The sequence below is a fragment of the Aethina tumida genome, chromosome 1, assembly GCF_024364675.1.
Source record: "Aethina tumida isolate Nest 87 chromosome 1, icAetTumi1.1, whole genome shotgun sequence".
Lineage (NCBI taxonomy): Eukaryota > Metazoa > Arthropoda > Insecta > Coleoptera > Nitidulidae > Aethina > Aethina tumida.
This window is the reverse complement of record NC_065435.1, coordinates 53,966,045-53,990,598: the sequence shown is the minus strand read 5'-3', so window position 1 is coordinate 53,990,598 and position 24,554 is coordinate 53,966,045. Positions and strand designations below refer to the sequence as shown.

Here is a 24,554-nt window from a genome sequence, read left to right as displayed (position 1 = left end):
TTGGGTATTATTTAAACACAGGATTACATTTCAATAAATTTATTGATACAGCAATATTAAGCATAATAGTAATAATACTATTGGTTGAAGGACAGACACATAAGTACGGTAAGTCAAAAGGGAGGGGCGGGTGATATAAGTATCTAACTCAAACAAATTTGGCCTTAAATACCTGGCACACAATATATTAGTTTGCATGGCAATTACATATTTCCTATATCGAAATATACCTAAACAATTTTACACTACTTGACTCGATCTTATCTTATTGTCACTGCCTCGCATATAGACAAAATACGTTTTAACTGATCTCACGAAAGACTTATAGTTATTTTATTTTAGATCTTAATTTTTTTCATAAGTGACTTGTTAAATAATGTACAAGTTTTCATCAATCTATAACAATTACTTTAAATTTACTATCATGGAGTAAACATCTGAATCATTGCAATTTAGTACCTTGTCAATATGGATTATTTAAACTTTAAGACAAAATCGTTTGAAAGTTGCATTACCGTGTTTAACACGATTGCCGACACTACAATCAGGGAACAATTGTAAAGTGAGCATTTTCTTTATTTCACATACTTGTTGGGCAGGTTAATTATTCTCAGTTAAAACTAGAAGACACCATTTATTTAAAAGTTGAATCACAATCTTACACAATAGATATCTACAATTATGATTCAATCACAGTGTCTTTACTTTTGACTGTATTTAAGTCCAATTTACACATAAGTTTTATTTATATTAATGTATACTGATATTATACATCAAGTTAAGAAATATTTTTTCTGCCATTGTAACATACGGTAAAATAAACTGAACTTTTAATACAACCTCCCTATGTATATTTCTAGTTAACTGAAGAAGCAATATTGCTTTTGGCATAAACATCAAGTTTCGGTGACGAAAAGTTCAGTTGACCACAGACAAATTAAGTTTAATTGAAGCCAACACTTTAAAAGTAACATGAAACCATTATAGAATAGCCGTTTGAAGTTCGAAAGCGTTCTTTCTCGACGGAAAAGAAATTAATATTATCACACTTCACATAGTCATATGCTCCTGGAATTCACAAAAACATACCGTAAGCTAATTCGTTGTAATTTTGAAAAGATGAAAAAGTTATATAATTACAAATAGCTTTGTTTGTAAGAGTTATCTTTTCGAGAAATATTTTAAGATATATTAATAATTAGAATTGTGGTTAGTAAGCATTTTAAAGATTCCAGTTGCACATCACTAAATACTCAGTCTTATGTAAAAGATGTATAAGATGCATTGCATATGACGAGTAAATCAAGCATTATCTACCTAAAAATATCACAAAATAGAATATGCATGACAAAAATATAAAATCAAGTTTCCTTAATAAAAGTACAAAGTTTATTCGCCATTTATTAATGTTAAATGCATAAAACAATATAAATAAGTAATTTTTGTCAGGTGTGTTTTAATTAAATTGATTCAAATATTATGTTTTTTTATATATGTAAGTACAAGGTACCTTTCAAAGTTGTAAATTTATAAGGAACAGGAAAATACTAAATACTGAGTAAAAGGTAGGTTGTAAAAATATAACCCACTGGTCCTCTATAAATTATTAACTATGTGTAAAATTAAATAAACATTAACATTGAACCAATTAATAAACAAGACACATATCTGCTTATAAAGATTTATCTCACGCATAAGCGAGAGATTATCTTTATGGTAAGTTATTAGTGGCACAAATTTTGATTGATTATTAAATCTCCAACTGTACAGTTTAGTACATTTAATAATATAACTACAAAGATAAAATTGCATGTACTTTACGAATTGTTTACGAAAACCACTTAAATTATAATAAATTTCCAATATTTGAAAGATGGTTTAACAAACAACTCGTATTTTACATATTGGTTTAAGTAGTTACAATTTTAAAACTACACATTCTGCCTTTATTTATATATATCTGTACACAAAGCACGTTTCCACGATCCATCTAGTAAAAAATATATCGTGATATTTTTTGTCATATTGAGCTTTTTAAGCGTACAAATTTCATATCAAAATATTCTTCTCTTTTCTTCATAGTCATACTTTGCTAAACAAATAAATAACAACTCGAAACTTATATACAAAAGAAAATAGAAAACAGTCAATATATTAAACATAAATATTATAAGTATATTGTAAACTATTTCATTCGCTTTTCAGTAAAGGATCTAAACATTTATTATAAACTATTTGTTAAAACACAGTGTGGATGAGAGGATGGAATCGCATATGTCACATAAAATCCTTACCGTTCCACTGAGGCAACCACAGTCTCCCAATATCAAGACAATTGGAATCAATATTTCGTTAAACAAGACCAAGACCAAACAAATAAGTTAATTATCCAGTTCCATCCAATCTTCCTCGATACAGTACACTTGTTTATTGAACAATTTCCATAATAATTAATCGAGTACTAGGTGTGAATGAGGTGTATATGTATGTGTGTGAAACTGGCGACCTCAGCTGGGCGACAGTTCAGCTCGCGTTCTGCGAGTGTACCATGTGAGCGGCAGCCCGCTGCCTCTCGATGTAACGTTTTCTCGCCAAGTGAATCAGTTTCTCCTTACGTCGCTGCAAAATTTTCTCCCGTTCGCTGGATGATTTCGAAAAGCGGCTACCTAAATTTGCCGGGTCCTCACTAAATTAATTAATGTAAATTTTAAACCGTCAATGTAGTGTATATTTCTTGTGCACTTACGTTTCGATATTTTCATTGGTGGTTAAATCCTCCCAGTCTCTGCTTGAACCGGGTTGATCGTTTTGCAAAATCGAATAACTCTGTCCGTTATAAGGTTCCAATTCCCTAAATAAAGTTGGGGCAACCAGTCTGCCGTCCAATACATTTTCAACAGTCAATTCCACCGATCTGGTCACTCTTAAATCGTCAATGATGATGGATAGCGGTAAATGTGGGAATAACGTTTGCACCTGTAAAACAATGACAATCAAAACGAAAGAGTAAGGGGGTCAAACCATACTTGTCGGGCCATGGCATCGAGTTGGGAGGTGGTAGCAGGTGCCGGTTCCTGGCGTTGCAAGTTTGCGTGGTTAATCTCGACAGAGAAACTGGGAAACCACGATACATAGCGGGAACCATCAAAGTGGAAGAAACTCAGTTGACGACGAGCTGGCCTTTCTTGTTCCTGTTGTAGTTCGACGGGGTCGCGGCGAGTCGTCCTGCTCTGGATATTTAAGGCGGTACGACAAGTTGGACAGGACGTGTCTTGCTCCAGCCACGACAATAAGCAAGTGCTAAAATGATAGTTAAGTTGATTTTCGGGACTGTTTTAAAATTTTGTTACATACTTATGGAACAGATGGGTACAAGGCAATTTTCTTGCAGAGTCCATCTTCTCCCAGCATATAGCACAGTTGTCCGAATTCTCCTCTAATTCTTCAGTCGTCGCCATAGGATAGCTGCAAAAATATAGCTTACATCAAGTCCGCGAAAAATACCACCGAAGCGGATATACACTTACTTTTGTTCAAGGTGATTCCTCACCCATAAATAGTTCCTATGCTTCTTATACTTCCTTTGAATTTCATAAAACAGATAGCGCATCTGCATACATATTACCAAACTGGCCATCGACAAGAATATGTTGCTCCAGAAAAGCATGTGGATGTGATGAAGCAGATCGATAATCAATGCGGTCAGTTCGAATCCGATTTCTGTGTAATAGGCCACGGAGCCTCGACGCTCCCATACCTTGTTTTCTTCCGAGGCGGTGGCAGGCGGAGGTGATGCACCCTCTTGTCTCAAATCATATAGATGCAGGCCGTAGCGGATGATGGTATGGAGGGTGCGGACTCCCAAATGTATTACCTTTCGTGTGGAAAAATAGATTTCTTGTCAGTGATCAACAAACAATAATTTTATTATGAAATAATTACATCAACCTGCATAACTTCATGAGAAGGTCAAATGACTGAGAAAATATTTATTAGGTGTTGCAGTTTAAATCAGAACTAAATTAATTCTTAGAACTAATTACATATTATTATGAATTCTAGAATTAATAGAGTTTGGCTATTTTTACGACGCTATAATAAAATCATATAAGCCTAGCCTTAATACTTATAATTCGTTCACCTACAGGTCGTTGCATGTTTTAGTAATATTACTGCATAATACTTTTGTGTAAAGCATTTTTAAAATCAATGCATAATTTCTCTGTCGTTTTTACTACTACAGTAGGGAGGGTTGTCACGCAAATAAACGGATATATCGACTACATAACAGACAACAACGCACCAAACACTGTACAATAATTTACAGACCAAGAAACACTAACGTATTTTGAAATTCGTGAACAATGGGGAACAAAAAAAGTTACGAATTACTTATAAAAATTATAGACGTACTTTTAAACATTGACAGAATACATTTGTTGAAATAGGAACTCAATAATACGTTATAGACTTTTCTCTATTACCTCTGCAGACATAAATGCGAACGTGTGAATTCCCCCGAAGAATCCAACGAAGACGGCGACCAAAAGCATGAAACATGACAGCATGAATATGCCTGCCAATAAACACATCAATTTTACGTGATTCCATATTGGAGTCGTTGGTGAAAATGAGAGCTAAAATATAAAAGTCAGTTTTAGTACCACATTTCTCGATTACGGTGCACATTATACTATATCAAGTTGGTTTTAATGAGTAATGGCTAAAATAATAAAAAATGTTTTCTGTTTCACCCCACTGATGTTTTTATTGGATTTTTTTGCAGAGTAAATAATTGGGAAAAAATTATTATGAACTTTATAGAAATAATAAATACGTTATTCAGCTCGAAAATTTTATGTTACACATAGAACTCTTTATTGACTAACAAGCAAAATAAAAATAAAAAAGTTACCAAGGGTGTTTCCATATTAAATGGGCAACAGTACCTACAGTAGGGGTCATTATTATAGTATTGTTTGAAAATGGTAAAATATATTTACCCTATATCCAGTTTTATATATATTTTTCTGAATTGAGCTGGACATAAATATAGCAACTTTAATTTTGAAAGGCATTTTTAATGATTAAATCTGTATTATTTACTTTAACATTAACACTTTGTATAATATTGTATTTATTTCATAATTAATAACATAGACCATTTCCCGAATATATGACAAATATATATTCCTTTAAGTTTCTAGAAGATGAATTGCTGTAATTAGTTCATTTAAATTTGTAAAATTTTTGTGTCGAATTTGGTTATAAACGTGATCCCCTATGTTTTTGTAGGGTTGATGTCTGAAGATTTGGACGAACAAGGCAAATCATCTATGCTTTGGTCGTTTAACCAATCCGTCACAATTTTGGAGTTTAAGTTTCACATTTATTAAGTGCATCATTCTTTCAATATATAGAGCAAATTGTTGTTTATTTTATCACTGTACATGAATCAGTCTAAGGGGTCTACGTCAGAAGAACTGGAGCATCCACATTGCATAATGAGCCGCATGTTTCACTATGGGTATAACAATTTTTTTGTGTAATTTTGTCCTTGTAGAATGTTTAACATAAGCAGAATTGCCATTTTTTTTTTAAATTAAACTTATAAAACTACATTGTTCTGTGGCTTAAGTAAGTTAAAATTGGACTTTCATTTTTTTAGTAGAAACAAGTCTTTCTCTGGGGTCAAACGAGCCTCCATTCACAGTCCTTGAACTAATTTCAATCCCACACTTGGATTTTTGACATTTGAATTTTGTAAGATTTTCGAACTCCAACATTTTTCGTAGTTACCATAAAGGACGGTTTCTCTAAATTTCTTAGTAATATGGGAAATGATTTAATTAACAGTAAATTTTTAGCTTTCGGTGTTGGTAACGCTGAATTATAATTTTTCTTACAGTTTCACTTTGTCCAATGATTAAATAATTATAATAAGCAAAACACCGCAACTAAATAATCGATTTAAATTCATAGAGAACACTGAAAAACTATAAAGTAAAAATTTTGTCCATTGAAAAATAAAAAAGTACGCAATTTATTTAAGAATAAAATTAGATTGACCAGTTGGATACTAAACACAACAATAACAGGAAAAACAATAAACATTATAGGTACTGGTATATGGTATATACCAAGTTAAGTAGTACAGCTTATATTTTAATATATTTCAATAAGTTGCTATAATTATGGCCACCACAGTAAATATTTTTCCATATTCGTCAATTTTGTGAAGTTTATGCTAAACGGTACACGAAATTAAGTGACATTTTAATTATTAACTATGTGTTACGAGTTAATTGCAGCCGTTTATTCATTTACGATGCGACCATATGTTCTCTATTGGTAAATGCACGAATTCAATTAAACATGTCCTACATGCGATAAATCACGCACGCAATAATTTCAATTGCACGGCAATTGCTGAAATGTAAGAATATTTTTAAAAATTCCACATTAATTGAATTCGCAAGGCTGTCAATTAACACTAATCTACTTACATATTCAAATCGATCGGTGCAAAGTTGCGATAACAAATGTAAAAATCCAAGAACAGCGAACCAGGAGCACCACAAAAGCACCTCGTCGATGTACTGCACATTGATGACGCCGAAAACGAAGATGAACTTGTAGAAGATGAAGTTCCAAAATTTGTCTTTAAGATGTTGCTGTTCGGACACCCTCAGTTCGCCAAATACCAGTTTTTGAACGGCCCTACCGACCAGTATCAGCCAGCAGAATGCCATGTTAATCATCGTCTGAAAAAATTAAGAGGCCCATTAATAAATAAAGCTAAAATTCAGTTTGGTTACAAAATAATTTTAAAAATAGGTGGGTGGTTGTACAATAGTTTTATCGTTTTTTTCCAGCGTAATTTGACGATTCTTCTCATGGGTTGATTACAAAATGTCGCCAAGAGAAGGACGTGAGCTAGTTACGGTAATTGTAGTCTCACATGCATTTTTATTGTTTTGTGACTAATTTAAATGTGTACAAGGATGATAGGAGTGTTGGTTTAACTATAATAACATATTACTCATAAAACGAAAATGCGATATTGATAAAATTCAGTTGTGATAAGACAAGGAATAAATATGATATTTTATAAAGGATTAATGTTTCATTTAAGTTCTAAAAGTAAAAATGAAATAAATCATGGAATAAAAATAATGCCATTAATATTATTGCATTGATAAAAATTACCTCAGAGGCAAAATATACCTATTTATAGAGCTTATAAAGTTTCAGCTACTTGGTTCATTTAACATTTAATTTTGATGTCAGCTTTTATCATGGTGCTAAATAATCTGCACAAAAAAATGCATAAAGAAATTGAAGAGGATAAAATCTGCACGTGAGTGGACCCTGACCCACTGAGGAAAAAACGAAAACCAGTCTCGAATCGACAAGTACCATTCGTGAAACCTTGGTTGATGACTTGAACTCGCGGTCGGTGCAGTCTACGAAAGGAAATTCTGTTTATGTAACACCACTATGTTAAAAGAGACATTTTTCTGATCGAATTTCATTACATAGCGAGGTAATTTCCTATTATTTAATTTATTAAAATAGCCTTTGAACATTTTGAGCTCTTGAACATACAGTACCAGTCAAAAGTAAAGCAATAAACATTTTTAATAAAAACATATGCAAACATATAACTTGATTGATATCGCACTTGAATTTAAATATAATCTTTTTATAATGTTTTTATGAATTTTTTTATTTACTCAACAGTTAAAAGTAAAGCAACACCGTTATAAATCATTCAATTTTAGTTAGTTTATGCTATGGTGGTTAGTTAATACTAAGTAAAGTTAGATGCCTTCAGGACGAGCTTCGTTGAGTAATCTTAAAAATCTTATTGTTTCCAAGTAGAGATCAGGACCTAAACAAATTTTAATTTTCAATTAAAAATCGAAGTATTGTGTCAAGTATAATTCGAGCTTCTAACACCAGAGGAACTGCACCAGCACTTTCAAAAGTGACTCGAATAAAACTGTCGAAGATCTTAAGACTAAATATTCATATTTGGGGGTGTTTCTCAAGACGGGAGCACTTAGAAGTTTCCAGCTCGATAATCATCCGAAGCATACAGCCAAAGTTGTAAAAGATTTTATTGCTTCCAATAATGTAAATCTTATGAAGTGGCCAGCCCAAAGTCCCCATCTAAACCCATAGAAATTCTATGGGATATGATAAATTTTTAAATGAGTTCACTCAGGCAAATTTCAAAATTCAGATGAACTGTTTGAAGCTATTAATATTATTTGGAATTCTGTTACAAAGCATTTTACTCATAACACTAAGAATTTATTCAGGGTAGGATTTATATTATTTTATCGAATAATACCACTTTCAGTGGGAAGAATGAAATAATAATTAACATGAACAGCTAAGGTCCAAATATTGCTGATATTGCTAAAAACTTAAGAGGCTTCTGAAAAATGGTTTACAATGTTACTAACAAATATGAAACAACCTACTCAATTGAAAATACAACAAGAAAATGTCCTAATAAAAAAAAACAGCTCCTTTTATTGAAAGACAAATTAGAAAAATCAGTAAACAACATTCTTTCTTGTTCTCTTGGTAAATAAAAAATGAATTAAAAGTTTTCATAAAATTGTCAATTATTCTCCAGAATTTTGGCGAAGGGTATATTAAACAACAATTTGTTTCCATGTAATGAAGAAATGAAAATCTTTTCAATATAAAAACCATCTCAAACTCAAATTGAGACGGACTGGCGAAAAGGCCAAAGCATCGATGTTTTGTCTTGCTAGTTTCAATGTCCAAATATTACTCCTATAGAAAACATGGGGGATCACATTTCTAACCAAAAATGAATGATTTAAATGAACTCATTATAACAATTCAAAAAGCTTGAAGGAATATAAACAAATATTCGTAAAATGATGCCACGGAGATAGGTCAAAATTGTAAAACAATATTGCACAAAGTGACAGCACATTTTTAAACATTCAAAATTAAAGTTGCTATATTTATGTCCGACTCGAATAAGAAAAATATATGTCACATTTTATAGAATAGAAATATATTAGTTTTTATAATACTGTATAAAACAACAAATGTAAATTAATATCATTGTAACAGTTTAACATTAAATAAAAGAATTATCACTAAAATCATTTTAAACAGTTGGTTTGACCACTACTGTATAGCATGCACAACAAAAGTTTTATTTTTTATTTTGTAAAATAGATTAAATGATAAATAAAATATAATCAATAATCCTGTATTATAGATTATATAAAATACTAAATAAATACGAGGCTTAGAATAAACATGAGAATAAAATTTACGCGTTCATTCGAATTATTTCAACAAAAACACATGTGTCCACTTCCTGAATCCACACGGTAACAATTACAGCGGCAGTAGGAAATGTTACAAAAATGAGCGTGTGTAGGAACTGATAATTATTTATTTACAGTGCGCTAATTGGCAGCGGCATAATAATTAACGTACATCCGTTCAATTGGCGATTTTCTGGTAGGCACGGTTTAGAAAACACGATTACCTTGGGTAAACATCGAAACGGACGGCCGAATGTAATTGGCAATTTTTCAAATTACATGCCCCAGATTCGTTCGTTATATTTTTGATGTGCCCGTGCCAAATTTAATGTTTATTCGCCTCTTGTTCGTATATTAAATAAATCGCGTCTGGTTCCTTGGCCAGACGCCTCCAGGATTTCACGTCGCAGTTCGTTCGTTTGTGGCACAACTCCCACCCGGTATTGTCCGTAAAGGTGGTCGGGCATGGAATTCGGGGCATTGTCGCATCCATGTTTCCCGACCGTTCGATTATTCGATAGGGACTCGCACGAATGTAAATGGAACTTTCCTTATGGCTATTATTATTTGGATTCGAAATTTAAACGTTTGCTTGCCTAAATAAATTAATTATTAACGTCAACTGAATTTGAAACCATTAAAAATAAAAAGATCGATTGTTTTCAATTAATATGTTATTTGTAAAGGAACTTTTTCTACATAATATTTACTCAAATTTTACCAATAATCTGAAGTAATGGAAAATTTTGTCTACTTAAAAATTTATAATAATTATATTATTTATATTATTAAAATGCAATTGAAATATTAATAAAACAAAAATATTCATTCTACTAATCAATATTTGATCGAACACAAGTTCTGGGTTAGATTTATGGTTTTATTTCATTTATCAATCATTATAATCTTTAAATATTAAATTTTTCCATATTTATACGAACCGGATGTCATTCTAACGAACCTAGGTTTATAAGATTTCAATTTTGCATGCAAAAAATCTATATAATAATTAAAAGAAGATTATTGAATAATTTTTTACTAAGCCACGTAATAGAAGATAATTATCCCATAAATATATATTTAAACAAATCAAAAAGTTAGGGTATTGTGTACACCTGACAATTGTATAATGCAATTTCTATATTATCCTTGATGAGAATTTCAAAATTAATAATTGTATTACGAAGCTTATAAATTTTAGTAACTCTGAAGTCTACCTGAACAACTAATAACAGATTAATGTTTTGTTTATTAAGTAATTGCATCTAAGTATGTTTTTTTCGATTGTTTTTTCATTTATTGTTGTTTGAACATAATTATATGAATCTATTTATAATGGAAGTAATATTAATTAGACAATTAATTAACAGATCTGGTAAAACCTTATAAATGTTTGCAGTTCATTAATTTTAAATTATAATATCATGCTTGGAGTTCAAATTCCACCTTAAAATTAAAGTTTAATTTCAATTTTCAATAAAAAATTTCTTTGCACACTTTTGACTTTTTTAATGCATTAATATTGTATTATAAATTTATTTATAACAAATGTATAAATAGTTATGTCTAGACAATTAGCTATAAACGCTATAACATTAACAGTAATAGTAATGTAATACCTCGTTGAGAGTCCTATACAAAATATTATTTATGGATTTGTTTAAAATGAAAGTATAAATAATTACTTTAGGATATTATTTTTTATTTAATTTAACTTAGCTTAAACTTTTTGCAATTCAATAATTTTGTCCATCCAACTACTATATAACTTTATAATGATTCAATAAAAAAAAAACAATATTTACTTGAACATTACAATTTTAACAAATTTTGCATCTGAAGTATTATTTTTTGGACATATTTCCATTTTTTACTGCTACTCTATCATTATATACAGTAGTGGCCATAATTACAGCATATTTATTAAAATATATTAAAAATATGATCTGTACTTAAATTGAATGCCAGTACTTTATTGTTTTATTTTTTATTACTGTTATTATTATTTAATCATTAGTCGAAGTGAAACTATAAAAAAATTATAATTCTGCGGTACGAAGACCGAGATAAACAAGAAGGCTGAGTTTACAGCCAAAGAGTCGATCGTTTCCTGTAAAAATAAATAAAAATTAGAGAAACCGACCAAGTGGTAGCTACGAAAAATTTTGACTGAGTTAAAAAAATCAATAATTGGATAATTCGAATGTTAAAACACAATCCAATCTTATAGTCAACTAAAATTACAGCCAAGCTGGAGGAAATGGGGTTAGCTGAAATTAGTTCAATAATTGTGAGTAGATGGTTAGTTGATGGGGGCTCGTTTGACACCAGAAAAACTCTGGTTTCTACTAAAAAGATGAGTCTAATTTTAACTTACTTAGGCCACAGAACAGTGTAGGACAAAATTACACAAAAAGTTTGTTATACCCACAGTGAAACATGATGGCGATCCATTATGCAATGTGGATGCTCCAGTTCTTCTGACGTAGACCCCCCCTTAGACTGATTCATGTACAGGGACATATTAAACAACAATTTGCTCCATATATTGAATAAATGATGCCCTTAATAAATGTGTTTCAACATGAAATCAATCCCAAACAAATCCAAAATTGTAACAGATTGTTTAAAAGATCATTGCTGTTTTAACTTGCCCGTACCAATCTCAAAATTTTGCGACGAAAATTTTAAAAATTTAAATTAACTCAAGTAATTCAAGAAGCTTGAAGGAAGATGGACTTGTCAAATATTCGGAAAATAGTCGAGTATATGCCACGGAGGTGACTTAAAATTATAAAACAAAAGGATATTATACAAAGTGCTAATGTTACATAACAAAGACTTAAAATATCCTTTAAAAATAAAAGTTACTATATTTATGTCCAACACAAGAAAAAAAAGTTAAATTTTATAGTAGTTTTTATATTATAGTATAAAACAAAAGTAGTAAATCAATATTATTTTAACAGTTAACTTTATTTAAATAAGAGTTGCTTGAATAATGACCACCTCTGTATGTAAATTACATATTTAAATAGACACCTTAATTTGCTACACAAGTGACCTTAGTTATTGCTGTAACAATCTCTTACTGATTTGCTTCGAAGTTTCTACATACCAGGTACTTTTTTAGATTCCTTGCCATTTCTTGTTGCATCATTGTTATTATTTATTTTTAAGAAACATAAACAAATAAGTTTAAGTATACAATTTAATTTGCTGATTATAATTTTTCTCTATACATTAATTTTATGTTTAACTGTATTGAACATGATATTTCTATCAGAACAAATAATTAACATTGAATCATATCGTGGATTTACCTATAATTAAAATATATGTTGCTGCAACATGTTCTATTTATCGCGAGTTGAAATAATAAGGTAGCCATTTTCAGTTACATAGCGTATAAATTATTCCAATTATGGAACTGCATATCTTTAATTATATATTGGAAATACCGACAATAAATAACGAATGCATCATGTAATACTATCCAGCTTAATATATCAAAGGTTTTTTCAATGTTACCATAGAATGAAGGATGTATTATTAGTCTATGATATTACGTTACGTAAGTTATCATAACCACAATTGTATGGAATGAAAGGGAATACCCAATTTTCAATAGGCAAATGTATTGATACCGAGAATAATAAAAGTATCAATATTCAATAACATAAAAACTTTATCAGGTTTACTAAATCAATAATGTTGAGCTAATGTATGGCTGTTCTGTTTCTTCTTTTAGATTAAAATTTATTACGCGGATATAAATTACTGCTGATTAAAGCAGACATTTAATTATGTCACAGAATAAATAATAATACTCTGTGATTATGTGCACGCCTGACAATGAGGTAAAACGTTTCAAGACTACTATTTCAATAATGAGGGCCAATGTATAATTCTTCATCCTTGATGGCAAATTTTGAAATCAATCATTATATATCTGCAATATTAATTAAGCTACCCCCAAAAAAATCTTAATCAGTGCAACAGAACAGAACCATTTCCTTAAACGTTTTATTAACATCAGGCGGGTATGGCCTTACAATTAGTTAATGGTAAAATTATGCTCATCGTTCTGCTGATTGAATTAATGTTATTAATAGCACATTTGCACTACTTAATAATTAGCACATTAATTTACATAAAAATAACTTTAACGATTCACCAGGATTTCCCAGTGATGTGTGACACAAAATTGATTCTTTATGATGCGTATTGATAAGTTCGATTTCTAGATCTAAGAATTCGATGAGATACACCGTGCCTTAGTTTGGCTATTATGTAGGTTATATGAAGGTTCAGTGTCACGGTTAAGGTCGTGAAGTTTTCATTACATCCTTTATCACAGATCAAAGGAAGGCAGAGCTTAATTTCAGAAAAATGCCAGGGAACTGGAAAAACACAATTTCCGCGACAGTATTTATTTGAAAATGGGCACGGCAACAAAACGGACAACAAGATTGGATTTTGATGGTCTGCTATCGTTAATAACGTTCGGATTGATGTTTTTTTAGTAAATTACTATTTAATATAGCGGAACAGATTGAAACCTTGAACTGACGTTCTTCCGCAGAAGCCACATTCAATTTTATCTTTACAACATTTCTCAGTTCTTTCATATGGATAATTACTTTGTGTGCCACATGTGCGGTTGCTTTAAAGGTGTTTGTATAATGAAACATTTATCGGAATATATGAATTCAAAAATTTTCCGGTGTTATTGAATTATCTCGATACACCTAGAGTCCTTGAATAGGAATTCTTCCGCCTATATTATCTTAACGAAATCATTACGTAAACAATTTTCAGGAAATAGGTGTATTCACTTAACAGTTCATTTGTTAGTCATTTTGAAACAATGGCTAAGATCATTAGAAACGAAGTACTCCAATTTACAGTGATATAAACCTGTTTAGACTAAAAAATCCATGGAAATGTAACTTTCTATGGTAAAATTCATTCCATTTCTTCAGTTCCATATGGCAAAATCTGTATCTCGTCATTACTTAATCGTACAGAAAATTTTTTATTTGAGAAATATCATTAAATATATCAATAAAAAAGAAAAAAGTTCCATTTCACTATACGAAATTAAGTTCATTTTTGGAGAGCATTTTTAACCAATGGACGCAATTTAGTTAAAAAAACTAGCCGATTTTTTTGGTTCAACCTAATATATATACAGCTGCGTGCAAAATAATAGCAGTGCTATTTGTTTGAATAAAGAAACCTTTACTTTACTTTCAATAAATTGTAATTGTTCACTAACAAATTTATATAAATACTATAAATATCATGAGAATACATTTTAGTAAATTTTTAACTGTATAACAGACTATGAACATAAAATGAATATATAAATATTGAAAAATTAGATAACAAAACTAAATAATACAATTAATATTTTGATGCATTTCATATCATGACATTTCTAATCATCTTAGCAGAACATTCTAACGGAAATTAATTTTTTAATTTGTTCTGATGTTTCTGGGGTACAGTGTTTATCATGGTCCATTTTTTATTACTAAAGCCCATTAAATTTATCAAATTATTCAATTAACATAAATAAATTCATTTGCTTTTTATGATTTACAAATATTCAAGGAAATTTACCAAATACAACACACACACTGCTTTTGGTCAATTAAATAGTTGACTAAATAGTTAGTTAAAATAAAATGTATTTAAAAACACAAGTTATTATTTGATACTAGAAATGGTTTTGTTTCTTTTAAATACAGGGGGGTCCATCTAATGTATTTGTATGGTTAAAATCTATTTATTGCTATAATTATATAAAATGGATAGATATATTTGTCAAATAGATGGTCATTGCTATTATATGGCACGCTTGCAGCTCTAATGTTTTTTCAGTTACTGCCGTTAGGTAAACTGGGGAAGTGGTAGATACGAAAAACTTGAAAGAAAATAAATAACTGAATAATTCGAATATCAAAAAACAATCCATTTTTATAGTCAACTGAAATTAAAGCCAACCTGGAGGCAATGGGACTTGTTGAAATTAGTTCAATGCCTGCGAGACCACAGACCTACAAGAAAAACCCTGGTTTCTACTAAAAATGTGAATTTTGATTTGCTCAGGATCATATTCACTGGACCTCAGAACGGTGGGGACGAGTAATTTCTAATGATGAGTATAAAATAAAAAAGATGGTTCTGCTTATGTCAGACATCCTACATTGGACAAAACTACAAAAAACGTTGGTTCTACCCACATTGGGACATGGTGGCGATTCAATTATGCTATGGAAATGATTCGATCCTTATAACGTAGGCTTATTGGTGTACAGAGATATATTAAACAACATTTTCTTTCTATAAATTAAAGAACTGATGCTTTTAATAAATGTGTTTCAACATGAAAACGATCCTAAACAAATCAAAAATTGTTCTGGATTGATTAAAAGACCAAAGCATCGGTGTTTTGTGTTGCCCGTTCCAATCTCTAGACTTCAGCCCCTTAGAGAAGATGGGGGACCACGTTTATAACCAAAGAAAGCCGGCATACAAATTTTACAAATTTAAATGAACTCATCACAGCAATTCAAGAAGCTTGAAATAATTTAGACTTATTATATATTCGTAAAATGGGCCAAAATTATAAAACTAAAAGGATATTGTACAATGTTCTAATGTTAAATTAGAACTTTTTTATAATACTGTTATATATAAAACAACAATGGTAAATTAATATTATTTTAACAGTTTACATAATAATAATAATAATAATAATAATAATAATTGGATAATAAAAGTACCACTTTTACGTACCAATATGTATGAAAGTCTCAAAATCTACAAACCAGTGTTAATTGGACGTTTATACGGGGCAGTTATTAAGCAACTTGCTTTTTAAAAACATGACAAACGTATAACAGTGCATTCAAACAATTAATTTGCTCTGTTTGTTATATGTAAATTTAAGAGATGCGAAATCTCCTTGGTCGTGAACTTAAAACACTTATTTGAAACGATCGACACCTTACGAAATTAACGTACGTTTCGACACAACGCATTGCAACACATCCAAACTCGTACCACACATGCGGAATCCACTCTTTGAACGTACAAAATACAAATTAATTTTTAACACATTATTATACTAGGTCAGGTACGACGGGTTGCTGTTACTGTAATTCGTGGCACATACGTTCGATGTAAATATAAATTTATGTATTTCAAAAAGGTGCCAAAAACGTGTCGAGATCATAAATATTTACGCGAACAATGTTGGTAACAAACAACCGTAGCAAACGAAGGTCCGATTATAAATAGTAACTTATTAATAATCCGATGCGACGTAATTAATAATATTAACAAATGTTTTAATTTTTAATAAAAATCAATGCGAAATGCTAATTTAATTTGCGGACAACCCACCAGTTTCCTTACATTTCAAGTTTTAGATTGTTGATCAGCCTTCGCCTATTCTAAATTTCAAATTAATATCCTTAAATTGAATCAATCTTCGGTGTTAGTTGGTTTGCGCACAATTTTTGAGCCCCATAAACCACTTCTAGATCGTTAAATGAATAGGTGCCTAAGAATTGAATTACGTATTTATCGATCAAGTTGTATATTTTGTAACAAATGTTTGTAGGGAAAACATGTGTATAATTTTTCTAGAACGTTTATTAAAATTTATGAACAATTTCCGTTTAAAATTAAAATTTTTGGGTTTACTACAACAATATTAGTAATTGTAAGAAACTTCTTTTAGTTTTATCGCTTCCTTATCAAAATTAATTTATGGCCACTTATTTAACAGGCGAAAGTGGTTGAATACTGTAACTTCCCTAAGTGAACGTTCAGGTTCAGGCACAGTAATGGAAATTAACGGAAACTTAATTCCACAACAAAAATATGAAAACGCTCCGGGCAATTACGTCAATTCAATAAAAAATACTATACAATTAATCAAGTTCTTTCATTGTCACTCCCAACATTAGATGGATGACTGAATTTGTCTAATTATAACCAGGTTTAATGGAATTTATTAAAAACTAACAGGAACGAACAACACTATTCAAGGTTTGTCTATATCGCCAAATTTGGCAAGGTTCTTTCGTAATACCTTAGACATTTATTTGTTTACTAAATTACGTCCAAATCAAAATAATACAATAGAGGAAGAGGAAGTGTTATTCATTAACGGCAATTAGCGGAACAGATAAAATCAAGTTTATTTTTAGAACTGTCAATTGAATTTTTTAAAAGGAGATTCGATATTACCGACCAATAACAGGATTTCCTCATTATTTCGACAATTTGATCCGCTACGCACGCACATAATTATTAACTACACATCAGTTAATCAATGTAATGAGGTAATTCTATTTTTTATGGCTTTTCTTATGACAACGTTAATGTCGTTCTTTTAGATTTTACTAGTTTTCATGTAAATTGAAAATCATTAATACATACAGTAGTGGTCATAAATTGTAGCAACTTATTAAAATATATTAAAATATGAGCTGTACTACTTAAATTGCCAGTGATAATGTTTATTGTTTTTTCTGTTACTGGTCAATCTAATTTTATTCTTTAATTTAATTTAATCCATATGTGCGATTGTTTAATTTATGAGAATTCAAAAATTTCCTGCTGTTATTAAATTATCTCGATACAGTCCTTGAAGAGAAATTCTTCCGCCTATATTATTAACGAAATCATTACGTAAAAAAATTTCCAGGAAGTAGGTATTCATTTATTAGTCAGGGATATTCTAAACAACAATTTGTTTCCACATATTGAAAAAATGATGATCTTAATAAACATGAAAATGATCCCAAACATTGATCCAAAATTGTGACGGGCTATTAAAGGACCAAAGAATCGGTGTTTTGTTTTACCTGACCTAAACAACCCTACAGAAAATATGGGAGATCAAGTTCATTACTAAATTCGACATAAAAATTTTGTAAATTTAAACGAACTCATCACAGCAATTCAAAAAGCTTGGAGGAATATAGTATATTCGAGAAATGGACGAGATGGGCTAAAATTATAAAATCATTAAAAGGATATTATAAAAAGTGTTAATGTTAAAAATCCTTTTCAAAATTAATGTTGCTATATTTATATCCTGTAGTTTTTATAATACTGTATAAAACAACAATAGTACATTAATGTTATTTACATTAAATAAAAGAGTCATAATAATGACTACTACTGTATATTTTTAATAATGGGGTCACTAAGAATTGGATTAATAAAATATGCAGGTAATTTCAGGTCAAGAGAAAGAATTTAGCTAAAAAATCGACATACTAACGTCAAGGAAGATTTAAGATGAATTAATGTATAATATATAATAATTTATGAATTTTATTCATTTTATTTAATATCTGTGGTGTTTAAATTAATTTATATTTAAATCTAATAAATACTTAAAATAAGATTCTATCAATTTTAATATATTCCAAACAATACGTATTTATAAGGTATGCAAAAAAAGTATTAAACATTTTTTTACATAATTTATATTTATTGAAAACATAAATAAAAGTTCAAAATATGTGTACTGAATTTAAATATTGCACTTAGTCTTTCATATTTGTCGTCAGTAATTTCAAAAACATTTTGAAATACATACGAAACGATAATAATTTTTTAAATAGCAAAAATGAAAAGGGAACATTTATCGAGAGCCACAAATAGTCCTTCAAGAGCCCCCTGATATAGAGATTTATAAAATGGGTGAATAATTATCAAAATTAAAAAAAATATAAAATCATTGTTTTAAAATGTTAATTTTGAATATTGTAATCGAATTTCGATGGTTATTAATAACCATAAAAGTGTAACATTAAAAAAACGGACATTTCTACTTTAGATCTACAGTGTGCTGTTGCATTTATCTACACAATAGAGTATAAAACTCTTAAGTTTTGTAAGTTGCCTAGATCAAAACCGTCGTTTTTTGTAAATAATAAGGGAGCACACATTTAATAAGAAATCAAGTTGAAATATTTTTTCAACATTAAGACCAGCAGATTGGTTCGTGTAACCAAAACGAAAGTCGATTTACGTTCTCCGGAAACGGGGAAACTCGAGATGTAACTGAAACCGGTCGGGTGTCCGTGTTATGAACTACATGTTGCGTGGCTTATAATAAAATCCACCCACCCACACACAACGGATAATCCGTAATAAACATTAAAGGAGCAATTTGGGGATGATTCGTTTTCGGAGTGGACGAGAGGCCAGGGGTTAACATCGGTACGGTACCCACGTGTCCTTTTTTTATCCAAGCTAAACCAATTCAAACTATCCGTTGACACGAATCAATATACGGACTAAATTCAGTTATACACGTCAACGTTTTACACTCGCTTTAATTACGTCCTCGTTCGGGAGTGCTGGGGATTTACTTTATTGTTAGCCGGGCAATTTCAACAAATATGTAAAGCAAACAGATTATCAGTTTCAAAATGTTATCAGTTTAACAATGTAACGTACTTACTTAAATGCATTTATGTGTTAAAAATATCCTCCTACCTACCCTATATCAATAACCGTGTTCATTGAGCGTGGCTCAATGATTTCATTTGTGATTATTATCAACATGCGAAATGGACATTAGTCGTCAGTTACACCTGACGATTCTGAAGGGCGAGAAATATTTACTACGTGGATCGATCGACAATTTATTCGGTTAATTAGCCCGGATGTAACGCCTTCGAAAAACAACATTAATTCATTCAACATAAAAAGTCCTTATTATACAAATCGGATACACTCGTTTAGTTTCAAAAATTTCGTCCATACGCGACCTAGTAACGAAAACCAGATAGTTTTAAGCAACGGGTTTATGACCTGTAAAAAACTCGTACATTGAACCAATGTGAAATGGATTACACTTTTGTGCAGCAAAGTTTATTTACTAGTTAATATTCAAGAAATTCCGTGTATATCATAATTATTTTTTTGGTTCAATGATAATTTAAGCAACTAATAAAATGATGATTAAAAGCAATAAATATTAACATCAATTTACCCGTGTACGATTATTGACATAATTTGAAAAAATAGATTATAAATAATATTTAACACGAATTGATAATTGTCAGTGTTGGAACTAGAAATTTTGACATTGTGGTTTAAATATATTGGACTATGTATTCTGATCCTCATTTGAATTAATATTCAGAAATTTTAATATACTTTATATATATATATATATATATATATATATATATATATATATATATATATATATAAATTATATAATATTTTAAAATTTGAAATTGTACTAATGCTTGAATTAGAGTCAGAGTTTTTAGGTTAGATTAGATATTAATAATAAGTGTAGAATAATTATCAAAATTTAATAATTATCAATTTTTAATATATACAAAACTATTATTTTAGTTATTTTAAAGATATCTTACATGGTTAAAGATATATAAATAAAAGAAAATAATCCTTAAATTTGCATAAAATTATAATTAACATAATTAATAACAATTATTTTTAAAAATAAACAAAAAGTAATATTATTGTAAATAATTAAGGAAGTATCATATAGTTTTACTAAAAACTATTTTAATAGTAGAATGAGGTTTTAAAATTTAATTTTTAATATATTAAAAATAATAAGTAAATAATAAAAATATAATTTTGGTTACTTTATAAGGATCTTAAAAGAAGGTATATGAAACAGAAAAAACAGTTAAATATTTATTGAATTCTCTTTATTAAAAATTATCTAGTATAAGAACTATTATTTTAAAAAATAAACAAATCAAAATTTGATATTCTTATTTGATATTTGTCCAGATAATTACCAGTTTTTAATATATCCAAAACTTCCATTTGGCATATATTTAAAAATTATTTGTCGATATTCTTTTTACTTATACTGAAAATTAAATGAATTATTGGAATATTTTTAACTAGTGTTCGAATATTCGAATATATTCATACAGATTATTAGAATATTTTGATTAACAATTTAATATACTAATAATATATACTATTAATAATTTATTAAACATTTGTATACTATACTTTAATATGAAAAAAATAGTTAAATTTATTATTTTAAAATTTGAAACAGTATTAATATTAGAATTAGTATCAATGTTCTACAAAATTTTATAATAAATTATTAAATTTGTAAAAATTTTTGTTAGAAGCACGTAAAAACAAGTAAAAATTTGGAAAGATAAATAATTATCAAAATTTGAAATATTCAATTTTCAGTATATTCAAATCTGTACCATAAATTAAATAAAAAAGGTTTAAAAACACTATTATAATACATTTACCTCAAATTTGAAAATTCTTTACTGAAAGTTCGTATAAACGCAATAAATTAAAATTTATTTTATTTATATATTTTTTTATTTGTTATTTGAAATGTATTCAAACCTTTTTTTTTGGTCATTTTAAGGAGATAACATATTCTAGGTTGTTAAAGAATGTATAAGAAAAAAAATTAAATAATTACTAAATTTCCTTTACTAAATTTATAATCTGTCTTATTAATAACAAAAACAACTATTATTTAAAAAAACTGACAATTATTAAAATTTGATAATTAATAAAATAATTGCCAATTTTTAATATATTATAAATAAATGTTGTATAATAAATTAGCTGACATAGGATGCAAAGACCAATAATATACATTTGACATACATATATTTCATAAATATTTACTGTATAAACAAGTTTGAAAAAATAAATATAAAATTCATTTTGAACACGAATTGATAATTATTATTAAGTCTAGGAATTTCCTTAATTTTACTGCATATTAGAATGTATGTTATATATTTGGCTAGCTTTGCAATATTCGAATATACACATGTAGATTATTCAAATTAATAGATATTCAAATAATTCAATATATATTTTACTTAAATTGTTTCTCCTTATTTAGTTCCTTCTTTTGACTACTAAATTTGTTAAAATGTTTGTTAAAACCATGTACAAATAAGTAACAATTTGAATATTTGAAAATATTCGATTTTCAATAAATTCAAATCCATACCATAAATTAAATAAGGAAAGTTTCAAAACACCATTATAATTCATTTACCTTAAATTTGAAAAATATTTATTGAACGTTCGTGTGAACAATAAATTAAAATTTATTTTTGTTTTTTCTATTTTTTTGGTCATTTTAAACAGATCTTATATAACAGGTAGTTAAAGAAGGTCTAAGAAAGAAAAGATTAAATTATTATTATTAAAATATTATTAATAAATTTCCTTTATTAAAATTATAATCACTCTCATTAATAACAAAAGCTATTATTATCAAAATACAATAATTATCAATTTTCAGAACTATAAATAAATGTGATTAATAAATTAAATAAGAGAAGATTCAAAGACCAGTAATATTAATTTGACATATATTTGAAAAATATTTGTTGTACAAACATCGAATAGTTAGAGAACATAAATATAAAATTTATATGTAACAGGAATTGGTAATTATTATTAAGGTCTAGGAATTTTCTTTATTTTATTGGAAATATTATATATTATAATATTCGAATATAACAGCAGATTATTCGAATACTAATTTAAATTAATAGATATTCAATTAATTTAATACACTTATGCTTTTTACTTATATTGTTTTTCCTTATTTAGAAATTGAAACACTATTACCATAAGGATTAGTGTTAAGATTCTAAAAAAATATTATAAACTATTAAATATGTAAAAATATTAGTAAGAACCATGTACAAATAAGGCACAATTTGAAAATATTCAATTTTCAATATTCTTAAATCAATAAATGAAATAATGAAGTTTTTAAACCACTGGTAGAATACATTTATCTTAATTTTAAAAAATGTTCATTGAAAATTTGAGTTAATAATAAATTAAAATTTATTTAAAACAGTAAATCTTCCCTTGGACTTTGTTAATTACAGCACTGAAAAATATGTCAAATATTATGCAACATAAAGTGCAAGATTGTATTGTTAAAATTAGACATACAGTCCGACTAGAAGCAATATAAAATAGTATAAATAAATCAGAATTCAGTCTTTTCTAAAATAAACATATTTTTTTAATTATATAACTAATTGAAAACGAATCTTTGTATATATATTTTATGTACAATAAATAAAAAATAAATTTGTCATTAGATCACATATGTATAATTTTTACTTCATTAAATATAATTTCTACATATTTATATTTCATTATTTCAGATTACTGTATAGTTAATTAATTTAACAGACAACTGAATGTTTTATCAACGGATCATTCTAAAAGTTCAAGAAGCACAACGTAAAAGCAAAGCGGAATAGCATCGATTTGGACCAATTCCACGTTGAAAAAATCGAACGTCTTAGATCCTGTTCCAAATCAGCATCCGCAGGACCGTATCTTAACCTATGACAATACGATTTGGCTGGTCCGCATACGCCACTCCTTCGACTGGCGGCGAAACAAGCGCGAAAAGTAAAAATTCGCAAATATTTCCTTAGAGAAAAAAAAATAATAACAATAATAGTACTCACCCAAGTGCACACGTTTTCCCTAATCATCAAGTAGAACACCTCTGTGATGAATTGAGTGGCGGTCCTGCCGGACTCACCCGTCGCGTTCGTCCTGTTCAATTGCATTTGGTCCGATGCGCCGCCGGATTCCGGCTGGATCAAATTTTTCGGGTCCTTGATGTGCTGCACGGCGTAATAGACGCAAGCTGAGAGGGCCACCACACTGATGGCCGTGTAAATTTTCAAGTTCGGCATTGGAAATCGTTCGAACAGCGCGGATGGCATATTTGTTTGTGTACGAAATTTCGGATGTTATTTTTTTTTTTTGTTGTTTTCCTTGTTGATTGACACTCCGCGAAAATATGTCACCGGTTTCGCGGGGCCGACTCACCGTACCGGACGATCGTTTCACCCGTCAGCGTTTAGGGGAGACGAGCCGGTTTCGCGGACATCGTTTACGGTGTTGGCGCGATAGCGGGACGCGTGTCGTGTTCAGCGGACGCCGCGGAACGAACGTGCCACTCGAAATGAACGGACCCGATTGAAATGTGCAGTGATATCGATCAGCTGTTTGACAGGCACCTTGTTTTGTTTGCTCTTGCAGGCCGGTAATACAAGAATCTGCAGCGGCGGCGTCGTGGTGGGGGGGAGACCTTTCGGCGCGCAAGATTCCTGGAATCCGCGAGAGTGACGCATCCGCGGACCGCGTTGCCGGCGC

The 24,554-nt window shown here is 29.4% G+C and overlaps 1 protein-coding gene across 1 annotated transcript; it reads right to left on the bottom strand.

Moving 5' to 3' along the window:
- Positions 1 to 23: 23 nt before the first annotated feature.
- LOC109594826 (E3 ubiquitin-protein ligase AMFR) lies at positions 24 to 24,554 on the bottom strand. Its single transcript, XM_020010063.2, has 8 exons — positions 23,858 to 24,554; positions 6,507 to 6,764; positions 4,485 to 4,637; positions 3,528 to 3,874; positions 3,355 to 3,465; positions 3,027 to 3,300; positions 2,747 to 2,976; positions 24 to 2,686 (listed from the first exon to the last, which is right to left on the bottom strand). Exons 1-8 carry the CDS (start codon positions 24,119 to 24,121, stop codon positions 2,524 to 2,526), a joined length of 1,800 nt encoding a protein of 599 aa, XP_019865622.1. The 5' UTR covers positions 24,122 to 24,554; the 3' UTR covers positions 24 to 2,523.